At 32.5% G+C, this 15,167-nt stretch overlaps 1 protein-coding gene across 1 annotated transcript; it reads right to left on the reverse strand.

Moving 5' to 3' along the window:
- Nucleotides 1–342: 342 nt before the first annotated feature.
- On the reverse strand, nucleotides 343–15,106 carry LOC134712427 (ankyrin repeat domain-containing protein 42-like). Its single transcript, XM_063573961.1, has 12 exons — nucleotides 14,892–15,106; nucleotides 12,821–12,978; nucleotides 12,246–12,353; nucleotides 11,175–11,294; nucleotides 10,552–10,687; nucleotides 4,524–4,724; nucleotides 3,932–4,057; nucleotides 3,278–3,427; nucleotides 2,891–2,995; nucleotides 2,328–2,454; nucleotides 1,310–1,451; nucleotides 343–506 (listed from the first exon to the last, which is right to left on the reverse strand). The coding sequence occupies exons 1-12, from the start codon at nucleotides 14,896–14,898 to the stop codon at nucleotides 351–353; spliced, it is 1,536 nt and encodes a 511-aa protein (XP_063430031.1). The 5' UTR covers nucleotides 14,899–15,106; the 3' UTR covers nucleotides 343–350.
- Between the last annotated feature and the right edge of the window lie 61 nt (nucleotides 15,107–15,167).

Below are 15,167 nucleotides of genomic sequence, written 5' to 3' on the forward strand. Positions count from 1 at the left end.
ATAGGAACTACTCCTTTCAAAAATAAGTACTACATTTGTATTTCAATAATGAAATATTTATAGAGTCATTATATTATTATTTAAAACTTTATTTATAAATAAAATTTCTGTTTCTGTTTCTGTTTATCTTTAATTTTGCCCTCTAAGTCATTAAATTCAGGGAAATATGACTATTCATGATTCTAAATTAACAATAACTACAATTTCTTATATGAGCAGCAGATTTAAACTATTAGAAAAAAATTCTTCACGTGTATCTTTTTTAAAGAGAGTTGTTTTTGCGTTTTTGCATGTTTGATGGAACTTCATTGTCTACTAACAACTCCATGAATTTCTGAACAAATGTTTTATTATACGATTCTTTGTTTGCGTCCACTGCCTTTTCTTGGTACTGTCATATTCCTCTTTATAAACATCCCTCCATCATCATTGGTTTTCTTTGCTTTGACAACTTTCTTCACTCTTCTGGTCCTTTGGACATATTCATCTTCATCACTTGACTGGTACTATTGAAAAAAAATAAAACAGATAGAAACAAATTTTGCGGAAAGTTCCATCTGTTGGAAAAGGGTAAATATACTTAAACAATTCCATAAAAGCAACATGTGTGCAATTTATCTGTAGATCTTTAAGTATCTCACTTGAAAAATGGAGATTAACAAAATAGGTAGAGTTTTTTGGAAAAATTTGATGAAAAAATCACTAAGTTGGAAAGTTTGAAAAATTCACAAAATGTTTCATGCATATTACGAACAAGAACATATTTAACATGTATCAAAAATAAAATCCAAAATAATAGTTACTACTGTACAAACAGAATGAAATCATGCATGCTATGATTAGATTATACAGTATTAATCTTAATCAATATGCTGATTGTTTTTTTGACAAAAGAATTTGAGCTAACTATGTACTGCCATTTTTTATTATAATTTTATTGTTTGGGCCTAAAATCTGAATTCTTGTTCATGGTTGTGAGGTTTATCACAAGGAATATTGAAAGAATTTTCATTAAGAACATGTAAACAATCAGGTTTTTTTTAACAATATTATAATATTTTCTGATATTAAAAACAGAAACTTTTCTTTTTACCAATCCACAACAGGAGGATAATTGCTACAATCCTAAATCGTCCTTTGCCATAATGATTTGAGTTCTCAATACAGGGGAGATAAATGCTTACATCCAAAATCATCCCTTACAAGAATGATTTGAGTTCACAATACAGGGGAGATAATTGCTTACATCCTATATCATCCCTAACAAAGAATGATTTGAGTTCACAATACAAGGGAGATAATAACTTACATCCTGGTCACTACCATATGTTCTAGCCTGTACTTCATACTTCAAGTCAGCTATTTCTCTCCTGTACTGATCTAGTTGTGCCTCTAACTTCTCTCTTCTCAATCTTTCATAGTCTAATTGTGCTTCTAACTCACTAATAGTCCTAAAAAATATACAAGTAGATTAAAAAGATATCATACTTTCTAGAGAAAATGTCAAATCAAATCATAAGTCTTTCTTTTTCTTTTTCAATTTTAATTGTTTACTTTTTTTAAATGAAAAGAACATTTTCAATATGTATTCAAAATTTTCAAGAAAGTTTGAAGGCTTTGATTTAAATTCTTTTGGAGAATGAATACACAAAACAGATATCCCCTGTTCCATGTATACCCACCCTCCCCTAGCCTTATTGTAAATATACCATAACGATAGATTTGAACTCAAATGTTTTTATTCCACATTCTAATATGACGTCCTTATTACGCTTTGTTAACAAAGCCGTGTTCTAATGAGCACAAAAAATATGTTTGACACATACGCACAGACTTTTTATATTCATGTTATTTCCATCGTTATCCTTTTAAATATTTACAATTAAGCAGCTAGCATAAACTTTTATTATATATTTTTTTATCAAACAACATATATTTACCCTGCTCGTAGTTTTTAAACTTATCAAATATGTAATGTAATATACAGACTCCTTGGGGAGGAAACAGAAACAGCCAAACATTCTTACGGTATTTTCGTACGCTTCGACCTATAAATAAATTGTATTTGTCATGTTAAAATCAAAATAATTCCTTCATGTCATGCTCTATGTTCATTTTAACATGGGTAGTCATTATATTTGACCACATTTTACACCTCGCTAACGCTCAGTGAAAAATATCGACAAATATAATGCCTACCAATGTTAAAATGAGCATAGAGCATGACATGAAGGAATTATTTCTTAAATATTGATTGTTGCTTGTTCCATATTATAATTGCTTTACCTTTACATAATAACCAAAGATTCTATAAATATATTACTTACTTGTCTTTATCTCTTATTTCTTGCAGACGTTTTCTGTCTTCAGACAAACGTCCTCCTAATTGTGTGTAGTTCTTTTTGGCAATTTCCAATAATCTGTCTAATTCCTCAAGTTTTTCTTTTGCCCGTACTATAAAAAAAAATGCATTCCTCTTGATATAGTAAACAAATTTACTACCTTTATCTTTTAACTTGGTCTTCATCCTATCATGCATGTCTTGATTAAAAATCGGTGGCCAAGGTCCTCTCAGACATTTTTCTATTTTGTTACTTGGCTTTTTTGCATTTGTAACAAAAGACATTGAAACAAATCAATTTGCCAACTTGAAAATAAAGTGAAAGAATTTGCTCACAAAACAAGTTAGTGGCTACTTCTATATTCCTTAAACTGATAATGCATTTACTATTGGATGAATTATCAGCACACATTAGAATGCTTTTCATTTTGCAAAATACATCGATTCAGATAGTAAACCATTAGTCTTTTTAGTTTTTTTAAATGAAGGTTTTCCATACTACATGTGTCCGGAATAGTAAGTCTATCTAATAAACAATTTGACATATACCTTTCTGTTGTTTCCTCTGTTTTTCTGTGAGATTAACACCTTTAGAATCAGTGTTACCATCCTCATCTTCTGACCCCTCTCCTGCTACTGTTGATGATTCTTCCTCTAAAAATGTAGCAAATATTACCTTAATGTAAATAACAATAAACATTGCATTTAAACAAGTGTTCAAATACCTTCATTTTTTGTTCTTTAAAAATCAATTACTTTATTCATGCACTTAAAATAAGTCTCTTATGTTTTTTTATTGATAGACATGCAAATGTCTATCAATTTTCATAATAATTTTTTGTTCAGAATACAAAATTTTAATATGAAATACTTTTTCTTATTTCCTGTAATAAATAAAACAAACAAAAAATATTCTACTGATACTGTTTAACATACCAGGTTCTCCCCCCAGAATCTTGACACAAGCTAACTGTCCAAATCTCCTGGCGATGTCACGAGGAAGTTCTCCAGCTTGATTGGCTATCGACATGTTGGCACCCATCTCTATTAACCATTGTAACACATGGATATGACCCTGTCCAGCAGCTAAAAGAAAAGCATGATGTTCATAGTAAAGATTTCACAAGCAGATATGATTAGCTAATTATAACTTTTAATAAAAGAAAATATGCTATGATTGTGCATTAAACAATTCTCCACCAGAGACCAAATGACATTGTTCTAATGCTTGTTTCAAGTCATGAATATGACAGTTTGCTGTGTTTTATCATTTGATTTAACAATTTGATTAGGGACTTTCTTTCTTTTTTAATTTTCCTTGTAGTTCAGTACTTTTGTGATTTTACTTTTTTCATAACAGCACTAGTTTTGGTCTTTGTTTGAGCTAAAAGTTCAATTACATGTACAGTATAAAGTCAGAAATAACAGTATATTGACAATATGTTTATCTGTAATATTATAATTAATTAAGTAAGTTTAAACTTATCATATGGAAACTGTGTTACAGTCTGAAATACTGACAGACTAAAACGTGATTATATGCACTTACAAATATATCTTCAACATTTTGTAAAAAACAATATAACACACCTTTATGTGCAGGTGTAGCACCTTTGTCATCTCTCTCGTTGATGTTTACAACACCATTTTCTATCAGCATGCGTAGATGTCCTAAGTCTCCATTGTAGGCTGCTACATGGGCTGGGAATGCTAAATCTATATGTAATAAACAGTGGTTTGAAATTAATTTCTATTCATGTGATAGTTGTTCCTTACCAATGCAAAACCAGTCATAATATAGCATATGATTTAATGTTAAAAAGTCTATCTAGTTAATGTTCGATTTCTATATCAATTGATGAAGAAAACAACACAAATGCAAGACAAAAACCTCATTAATAGTATAATAAGGTGATTTGGAATATAATAGTGTAAATACAAAATCACTATAACTAATTCTTCCAGATTTTTCTCTGGACAGATCTGAGCAAACATATTCAACATCTTTATATTTTGTTGTAGTTTAATATATACTACCCTACTCACAAAAAGTTTTTGCTTTGGTTTCCTTAATGTGTGTATGTTCTTTAATTTATAGTCTACTGTACTATAGAAACAGTACCAATTGTTTCCCTTTAACATTTTCTTAAATAAAAGTAACTATAACATAGCAGTGACCTACTTTCAGTCTCCTCTGGGTGATCTCTTTCCCATTCTAAACCATTGATATAATCAATGACATTTTCTTTGTAAAACTGTTGTGCCAGATCTTTTGGTGTCTCTCCTTGATCATTCCTGGCCCCTAACACATGAAGTGGTGTAACCCCTATACTGACTAGGTACTTGAGACAAGGAAGCTGTCCTTCTGATCCTGCTAAATGTGCTAGATAAAACAAACAGAAGAAAGTTATTGAGCCATTTCAATATTTGACGGATGAGAAATTAGTTCTCATTATATAAGTAAGATTTATCAAACAAATATTTTTTACTTCTAAAGTGACAAAGTATTGTATGTAGTACTCCCACAGACAGAAATAAATAAACATTAGATTTTATATTCATGGCTATAAATACTTTGCCCTGGATGACTGACAAGGGTTTGATGAAATAGTGTATAAGTGTAGAAGGGAGTTACCGGTCCTGAGAGTGTCTGACATGAACTTTCGGGGGTCCGGAAAAATAGTAATTTAAGTATATTGCAAGCATCCCAGAGTTATGAAATTTGACACATATGCAGATTAAGTGTTACTAACGATGATTTAATATTCAAATCGTCGAAAAAATCGGATTTATGACTTTTACTGATATTGTGATTTGGACATCTATCTGAGGAGTACTCACTACTAGTAGAAAATGGGCGATATCAATAGAGACTTATCTATCCACTTCTCAACAAAGTATTTATACGGTTTAAAACACAGCGAAGTACTCTGTGCAATTGACGATGTGATCTCTAGAGAATCTATTAACTCTATACAACTTACAGAGAAAAACTGTGTTGTTACTGTGAAAGAAAAAAATCAAAGGGATAGATTGATCACTGTTGGAATTAAAATTCGAGACAGGTCAGTTAATTTTGTTGAAATAGATAAACAGTTAACAAATGTCACAATTAAAGATTTGCCCTACGAACTTAGTGACAGTTTCGTTACAACACAAATGTTGCAATTCGGGCAAGTGGTCCAAGGTTCGATCAGGAGAGGTGTCATTAAAGACACCAGTATTGAGAATGGTACTAGATATTTGCAGCTTAAAAACTGTGTACCTTTACTTCCTAATAAGGTATCATTTGGTAAACATGAAATCAGACTATTTGCCGATAATAATAGAACATCCTGTAAATTCTGTAATGGAACTGATCACCCCTCGTTCAAATGTAGAGAAAAACCCCAACAACTTCGTAAATGTTTTAATTGTCATCAGCCTGGACATATATCTAAAAACTGTCTGGAGGAGGTTGTATGCAATTATTGTTTGTTAGCGGGGCATATAAAGCGGGACTGTGAAAAATACAAGGATGACGAGACAAGGCGAGAAATGGGAGAATACGCGGATGAAATCATCGAAGGGAGACGTGGTCAGTCACAAAGCTTTGACGAATCCATAACACCGTGTGACACAGGTATAGAAGACACATATGTGATTCCAAAATCAAAAACTCTAATACTTGGAGCATCAAATGGTAAACGGTTGGGAGATTTCAGCCCTGATGTTATAAATGCGTCTGTATCTGGTGCCTCCTTCGAGAATATAGATGAGCTTCTTAATCATGCTCTGTCCGTCATGGATGACACAGATGCAAGTGTCGAAAAGGTGGTCATTTGTCTTGGGACAAATGATATCACTCGTAATAGAAGTGACCCAGATGAAGTGAATGTAAACGCTACGAGTGCTGTAAAAAAATCAAGATTTCCAACTGCAAAAATAGGTCTCTGCACTATCATTCCTCGTAAAGGCAAAGGACAGAGCATACTAAAATTGAATGAAACAACACACTCTGTAAACAATTTTCTTGCTAAATTATGTAAAAAGGATAGTTCTGTATCTTTGATTGACACCTTCAATATATTTTGTCAAAATGGTAATGCTGTGAGGCCACTCTATGACATCAATGACCCAAGCGGGGTACATATCAGTGATAAAGGGGTAGATAAATATATTGTTGAATTGTCCTCATTTTTTGGTAATACTCATGTCGTTGAGGCAACCGTTCACACACCAGCTCTGCGAAAACGCAATCTGAGTTCAAATACTACCCCTTCATCTACTGAAAAGCAAGGTAAACATCATAAAAGTACCTAGGATGGACTCCGTAGCAGGAGTGATCTGTTGAGTACAGAGAATAAAGGTTTTTCAAATAATACTCTGAAATGTATTTGCCTAAATGTATGTGGGTTGAGATCGAAGCTTAAGTCTCCTGAATTTCAGGAACTGATGCTGATGTATGATATACTTATATTTTTGGAATCAAAGACTGATGAATTTGACATTCTAGGGATGCCTGATGGGTATAAGTATTTTGCTAAGCATAGAACAAAATTTAAAAAGAAGTCGGGTGGTATAATTATTTGTTTTAAGAGTAATTTCGAAAAATTTTTGAAATTTCCAAAATCTAATTCTGAATTTGTACAGTGGGTAGTATTAGAAAAGGGGTTAGTTGATTTTGATAAAAACTTGTTAATGGGATGTATGTATCTTCCACCTGAAAATACTAAGTATACAAGCAATGAGGCGTTCACAGAGGTTGAAATTGAAATGATAGAACTTGCTAATAAGTATAATGGTCAACCTCTAATTATTGGTGATTTGAATGCCAAAACCAAATTGTTAGATGATGTTGTCGTCCCTGATGACAGTCTTTTTGATATACTGGATGATTTTGAAGATGACAGTTTTGTGTCATATTTGTACGATTATCAAAATTTATGTGACAGCAATGTATCATTAAAGCGATGTTCAGAAGATAGCAGTGTGCCCAATAACTATGGGTACAAACTTATAGATTTTTGTAAACGTAACAATTTGTATATTGGTAACAGTAGGTTACCAGGTAATGACCATATGATAGGTTTGACTACATGTAATAGTGTATCTCTTATTGATTATTTATTACTGTCATCCAGTGTATTTCCATTGATAAAAGAATTCAATGTTCTCGAATTCAACCCACTTTTTTCTGACGTTCATTGTGGTCTTTGTTTTTGTTTTCATGCTTCAGTGAACATTTTTACTACACATTCCGATGATAATTGTAGTAGTCAGCGTGGTCATGCACGATGGGTCCCAGACAAGGAAAACCGGTTTATTGAGACACTCGTTAGTGACGTTACTAAATTTGACGAGATATCACTGCTTTTGTCGGAGGACAGTAGTACTGATCCAAAAGAACGAATCAACACCGCCGTTGATAAAATATGTGATCTTTTTAAAAGCACCGCTAATCGTGTATTTAAACCAAAGGGAAGATTCTATCTACCTGGTACTTCTAACCAACTGTGGTTTAATAAACAATGCAGAGATAAGCGAAAGGGTTTCCATAAAGCGAAAAACCGTTACAGTTTAAATAAGAATAAAGAGAACCGAGATGAGATGAAAAAGTCCGGGAAAGTTTATAGAACCGAAATGAATAAAAGTTTTGAGAGTTTTCAACATGCACTAGAATCTGACATGCGCAAACTTTCGAAAAAAGATTCTGGTAAATTTTGGAAAATCTTGAAAAGATTTGATAGAGGGGGGTCTGATAAAGATATTAAAATTACTATTGATCAATTATATGAGTATTTTAAGTCATTAAATAAGAGCGATGTTCCAGATGATGATATTGATTTTGAGGATTTAGCTAAAAGTATAAAAGATCAGGGTTTTATTGAAATTATAGATCAGGAAATCACACAGGACGAAATACTGTCAGCTGTTAAAAAGTTATGTAATGGGAAAGCCCCAGGGGAAGATGAGATTGTCAACGAATTTATAAAAAGCACGGTGAATCAATTTTTGCCTATTTACACTAAGTTATTTAATTTAGTGTTTGATTCTGGAATCGTTCCAAATTCATGGCTTATTGGTATCATTAAGCCGTTATTTAAAAATAAGGGGGATCCAAACAATTTGGATAATTACAGAGCTATTTGTCTTACATCGAATTTAGGAAAAGTGTTCACCTCTATACTTAATTCAAGACTTAATGCTCTGTCAGACGAGATCGGGATTATAACTGATGCCCAGGGTGGTTTTCGTAAGGGATATTCTGTCCAAGATAGTATGTTTATCATGCATGCTTTAATTTCATTATATTTGAGTTCGGGAAAGAAATTATTTTGCGCTTTTGTAGATTTTAGAAAAGCGTTTGACACAGTGTGGAGGGTGGGACTATGGCAAAAACGATTAAAATATAATATTGGTGGGAAAATGTTTAAAGTTATATTGAGCATGTATACAGATATTAAGTCTTGTGTTAAAAATGGAGAACTGAAAACAGATTTTTTCCCGTGTGAGGTAGGTGTAAGACAGGGAGAAAAAATGTCACCTTTTCTCTTTGCCTTATACCTTAATGACTTGGAGGAATATCTGGAGGAAAACTCTGTGGATGGTCTAAAATTTATTAATGGAAAATTTACAGAGAATCTTGATTTGTATATCAAGTTATTTATTCTTCTGTACGCCGATGACACAATCATTTTTGCGGAGTCGGCAGAAGGGTTACAAAAGGCTCTGGATGTTTTTGAGCAATATTGTTTTGAGTGGAAACTCACTGTTAATGTTACAAAAACAAAGATTGTAATTTTTTCAAAGAGAAAGTATAATAAGAATGTTACTTTTAAACTATGTAATGAAATTATTGAAATTAAAGATTCATATGTTTATCTTGGTCTGCTGTTTAATTACAACGGAAATTTCTTTCAAGCTCGTAAAAAATTGGTAGACCAAGCTCAAAAAGCACTTTATGCTCTTTACAAGAAGATACAAAATATCTCACTTCCGATTGATCTACAGCTAAAATTATTTGATGCTTTGGTGGTTCCTATTTTGACCTATTCCTCGGAAATATGGGGGTTTGAAAATAAAAATAATACTGAAAAGTTACATCTACAGTTTTGTAAGCGCACTTTGGGTGTGCGATCATCTACGCCAAATTTTATGGTATATGGGGAACTTGGAAGATTTCCGCTTGAACTGCAGATCAAGTTAAAAATGGTATGTTTTTGGCACAAGCTAGCAACAAATGATAAAAAACTATCGGGTAAACTTTATAAGTTACTTTGGTACATGCATGAGAATGAAGGTTGTAATTTTAAGTGGTTTAACTATGTAAAATCGGTGTTTAATGATTGTGGCTTTTGTGAACTATATAATTTTCCGGAGCAAGTTGATTATAATTATATTAAAATTAATGTAAGGCAGCGTCTCCAGGACCAGTTTATTCAAAAATGGTTCTCAGATATAAACAATTCATCAAGGGGGGAATTTTATCTACACTTTAAAGAAGAGTTTTGCTTGGAACCATATCTGTTAAAATTAAGGCGGGGTCATAGGGTAAACATATGTAAATTAAGGGTATGTAATACAAAGTTTCCCATCGAAACAGGAAGATGGAGAAATGTACCACGAAATGAGAGGATTTGTCCACTTTGTAAAGCTGGTCTTGGAGATGTATACCACTATATATGTAAATGTACCAACTATGAAGTTAAGGATTTAAGGGGGAAGTTCATACCTCCATATTATTTAAAATATCCAAATGAAAAAAAAGTACTTGGCATGCTTAAATATAGTTATAGTAATGTGCTGTCTAAGCTGTCAATTTTTATTCAAAAGGTAGAAAAGATGCTTGTCTAATTTAAAACTGTAATAAACACAAACTTATTTTTGAAGATGCATAATTTAAAAATGTATTATGTTTGTATGATGAACTATGTTGTAATTAATATTGTGTATATAAATATGCTCCTGTTACGCAGTCTTCTGCGGCTGAGTTTTCTCTAATAAACTATAAACTGTATAACATAACTTAGTATTAAATGGTAGTTGATCAGTTAAATGGTAGTTTAATACAAGTATTTTTTTTTGGTTCGTTTTGGCTAATGTTCAAACCAATTTATTTATATATCAAGATAGCTAATTTAATGATCCTCCATTAGGCTCAGTAACAGTACTTCATAGTACAATATATTCACTGGTCACAGCAAATCTTAATCAAACTATGTACAAACCTGGGGTATTTCCACAGTTATCTGTATGGTCTACTTCAGCGCCCCACTTAATCAACATCTGTAGACATCCCAGACGGCCATGGTAGGAAGCACAATGCACTGGGGTCCAACCATTCTTATCTGTCACATTCACATCCTATAAAAAATGTTATATAAATTTGGATAATTTCCTGGTCACTTAATTTGAGTCAATAAACAAAATAAAATGTTAAACTTTAAATTTTTAGGATATGCAATGATAAAAATTTTGTGAATTATTTTCTCTTCTACTATATTTGTATTACCGACCGATTACCGTATTTAGCAGAAGGTGTTTACTGATCAAGGCTTAGGACAGTGTTTTGACATCATATTTTTGATATATACGACTTTATGCATGTGTTTTAAATTCTCATTGGTCATTCCCTGGCTGTATAAATATCATCAGGCAGAGTATGGAAATAACTGCACCTAAAATACTTATCAGACTGTCCTATATAAGTCAGCAGCTCTATAGCTATTCTTTTTGCTGAAGACATTTAAACAACCATAGAAAGAAGCTTTTCCTCAGTTACATGAATATTTTCTAAGTATATTTTTGTCTAAATACATCATTTAAGAATTTTGTTATCTATCACACTTACAACCCCAGCTCGTAGAATGGTACATAATGTGAATGAGTTGCCATGTGCTGCTGCTAGATGTGCTGGTTGACTTCCTCTCACGTCTTTTGATGTCATACTTACACCATTATTTACTAATGCCTACAAGTAATGTAAATAAATAATGATTAATACAAAAATAAATGGGTAATGTGTCCATGGGACATAGATGATGCCCTCCTGCTTGCATATAATGTAATAAAGGGACATAAATCAAGAACTGTAAAAGGGGCGCTACCCAAATTTGTAATTGTTCTGATGTTGTGGTAATAAGCATTGTGCATACGTTTTATAACATTTCGTTGAGGCAAACTCAAGTTAAAGAATGGATACAAAAAATTCAGCAGTTAGTCCATTTGTAAAGGGGCATAACTCTAGAACGGTAAAAGTAACTCAACCAAAAAAAGTAGGTTATAATGGAATACACAGAGCATAATAACTATGGAGTAGTTTGTTATGATGATCAGTTTATATTGCCTTAGCTTAAGTTTTCAGTATTGTCTGTTGTGTATCTGTTGTGTATCTATTGTGTTTTATTATTTTGTTTTCTTCTTATGACAGAGTTTTGTTGCTAATGTAACCTTTTTTAAGGATATGCAATCTAAATTTGTTTCAATTATTTTTTACTGTTACATCCTTTTTTTTAATTACATTTAAGAGGGGGCTGATGGGTTAATTTCGTTCTTCGTGATCCAGGATGTTTTCATTTCGTGATCCGTGAAAGATGCCATTTTTTATCGTGATCTGTGATTTTGAGGAAATTAAGTCGTGATTTGGTAATGTTAATTTTTTGTGAATTGTGATTGATATTTTTTGTTTTCCGTGATCCGTGATGAGGACCCCCATTAGGCCCCTCATTTAAGAGTCTTTGTCTCCTGTGTTGATCATTGACTGAAATATAATATGTTCTTTACCTTTAGTCAATAGAGTACAAAACTCTATAATAATTTGGTATCTTTCTTGTGAATTAAAGACATATTCAACACAACAATATTAAAAAGCGAAAAATCAGCTGCTGATCCTTTTACTTTTTACACCATACACTTGAGTTACCTGCATACAAGCATCCTGCCCTCTGATAGCGGCTATATGTGCTGGTGTCCATCCTCTAGATGTTGCTACTGTAGCATCGGCTCCATGCCATAGCAACCAATGTAAACACTGAAACAAAACAAAAATCGGTTGTGACATAACATAACATAACATAAATTTAACATTTCATGGGTAAAGTTTCAAACTAGATGTTACTACTGTAGCATCGGCTCCATGCCATAGTAACCAATGTAACACTGAAACAAAACAAAAAACGGATGTGACATAACATAACATAAATTTAACATTTCACCGGTAGTTTCAAAATCAATAGTGAAACAATGCTGGTAAAGATACTGATTCATAGGGGTTTTTTTTCTTTAAAGAATAGTTTTAGATTGCTTTGCAATAATATTAAGTGTGCACTTAATACAGACACATATTTGTTTCAAAAGAATCATTCAATTATATTTCAGAGAGAAAAATGAGGTCACTTTTTCAAATTTAGTACAAGTTTAAAAATCTGTGACCCATTAAAGCATTTTTAATTAATTTATTGTTCTTTGACCGTAAGATTATAAATTAAGATAAACTACCTCAAGTGCTCCAGAATTAGCAGCAGTGTGTAGTGGTGTGAATTTATCTTTCTCTTCAACTTCATTGATACTGGCCCCATTCTTCACCATAGCTTCCAGTTCCAGTACATCTCCAACCTCAACTGCTCCATGGATACCTGTATACTTCTTCTTTGCTCCTGTAAACAATGTATCTATTTTAATTGGTCTTTGAAAAAGTAAAATCATACATATACTTTCATTAGGTTTTATTTTGTATGGGTATTATTAATCTAATCAACCATTATCGATATCTAAATTTCTGTGTAATACCTTGCCCTTAGTGGGTCTATTTATACCCCAATTTTTTAATTTTGTTTTGGATGGCTGTTGCCTGTTAAGTATACAAAAACTTTATTTTGTTTTGGATGGCTTTTGCCTGTTAAGTATACAAAAACTTTATTTTGTTTTGGATGGCTGTTGCAGGTTAAGTATATAAAAACTTTATTTTGTTTTGGATGGCTGTTGCAGGTTAAGTATACAAAAACTTTATTCAATAATCAAATAAGTGATAACCAATCCATATTACATCATATTATGTAGGTAAAATGTAGTTCATAAGGCATGTGGCATTATTCAACATTTTAGTGCAATGTCAGTTACACATGCATGTCAGCCGTACAAAACTTATCTTGTGAATCTATTGCTTACTCAACGTTTTTCCAGTAACTTTCAACTGATTCACAGTCATTGCTTATTCTCCTGTTAATATAATCTGGTCTTTTCTTAAATGCAGAAGGATTGATTTCCAGTGATCAGTGGTTTTTTTACTAACAAAGGGGCTTAGTTAAGGTTACGGATGAATTAATATTTTTTCATAAGTTCAGGGGGCAAATTCCTTTTAGGAAAGATAAATAAAGCTACCCAATTATTGACAGGTACATTTACATGTATCTGTGCATGTAGGTCAATTACAGAGTTCGCGAAATCTTTTTTCCCCTGGTGGTCCTTGAAGAAAATCTGCTGGTCCTCACTATTAATCTATTGAAAATACTAAAATTGTGTCAGACCTATGCAAAAATTTGGTGGTGAAATCCTGAGGACTGACACTTTTCACGAACTCTGCTTGAATTACGTCAGAACGTAGTTTAAAAGTAATATTCTGTGTATAAGTAATTGTTGTGAGTTTGTTTATTCCACTTTGGATTAAGGTTTAGGGGAAGGATTGACATTTTAAACAACATTTCCAAAGAAAAGGCCCTCTAGCTTTAAAAAGAACAGTGGAGAACAAACTAGGATTCAGCTGTGTACTGCTCTTGGTCTTGTTGGTACATATTTCTTTGAAATATTTCACATTTTCATTCTTATCTACAATGTTGTGCATTTTATTGTAAAAGGGGCAACACAAATATTATATGATATGTATTATAGAAGTTTGTTTCTTCTAACAATTTCCAGTTGTAATAATGCCATTTCTTAGCTAGTTCAGTTATAAATTATACATGTAAACTTGTAAGTCGTTGGAAAATCTGTAACAACATGGGTTTTCCTCCTTCCTGTTACGAGTCAAACTCTGTAGTAAAGTGTAATTGACTCGGGCGCATCTCAAACAGACAGGAGGCCACTCCTCTGGCCAAAAGTAAAACTCCAGGAAAATAAACGGACGATATTTACAATAAAATATTGATCTTAATTACATCTATGTACACTGGTTATCCTGATGTCTATTTCAGATGTGGCTGGGTCCAGGTAATGGTATTCACTGTGGCCCTGAAGTCCTCTAGAGATCTGGACTCCACTTATTATTATTCAATTCTCTGGTTGTTCTTGGGAAGAATGAGTGGTAGTAAACATCCCTCTTCATTCTATTCTGTCTAAACTTGTGGTTGCCCTTGGTCCTACTGTCATATGATGTATAGTATTTGGCTGGATCAATGGCAACAATGGTGTTGGAGTCTTGTAACACAGCACCAGACTGTTTCCAGCGTCTGTGCTGCAGTGATTGCCATTGAAGTTAAAAGGTTTAAAGTGGAAGAAAAGGGTGGGTAGAGGGATGGTATCCCCAATATTGCACTATTTTTTATAAACCTTAAGACAAATAAGATATTTTTACCTGGCATCTCAACAGCTTGGTTACCAGCACTGTTTACATCAATTTAAAGGCTCGCAGAAAAGAATAATGGATAGATTTTTTTTAATTAAATTTAAAATTATCGTTCGTTCTTGCATCAATTTCAATATAAACATTTTTTATAAAATTTAACATTTTAATTTTATGGTTTTTAAGACATTTTTTAAGCAATGAAGTGCGGACGTCGTGGAGAGCACCCTCAACTATTTCTTCTTTTTTTTTTTATTAAAGCGTTTTAATGTTTAAATTTTTAATAGC

This window comes from Mytilus trossulus, chromosome 3, assembly GCF_036588685.1.
Source record: "Mytilus trossulus isolate FHL-02 chromosome 3, PNRI_Mtr1.1.1.hap1, whole genome shotgun sequence".
Taxonomy (NCBI): Eukaryota; Metazoa; Mollusca; class Bivalvia; order Mytilida; family Mytilidae; genus Mytilus; species Mytilus trossulus.

Bases quoted from the DNA above. Each gene is read 5' to 3' on its own strand.
- LOC134712427 (XM_063573961.1), bottom strand. The intron at 11,295-12,245 runs GTAACTCAAGTG...CATTACTTGTAG, and splicing joins GGCAGGATGCTTGTATGCAG to GCATTAGTAAATAATGGTGT. The intron at 4,058-4,523 runs GTAGGTCACTGC...TATTACATATAG, and splicing joins TCACCCAGAGGAGACTGAAA to ATTTAGCATTCCCAGCCCAT.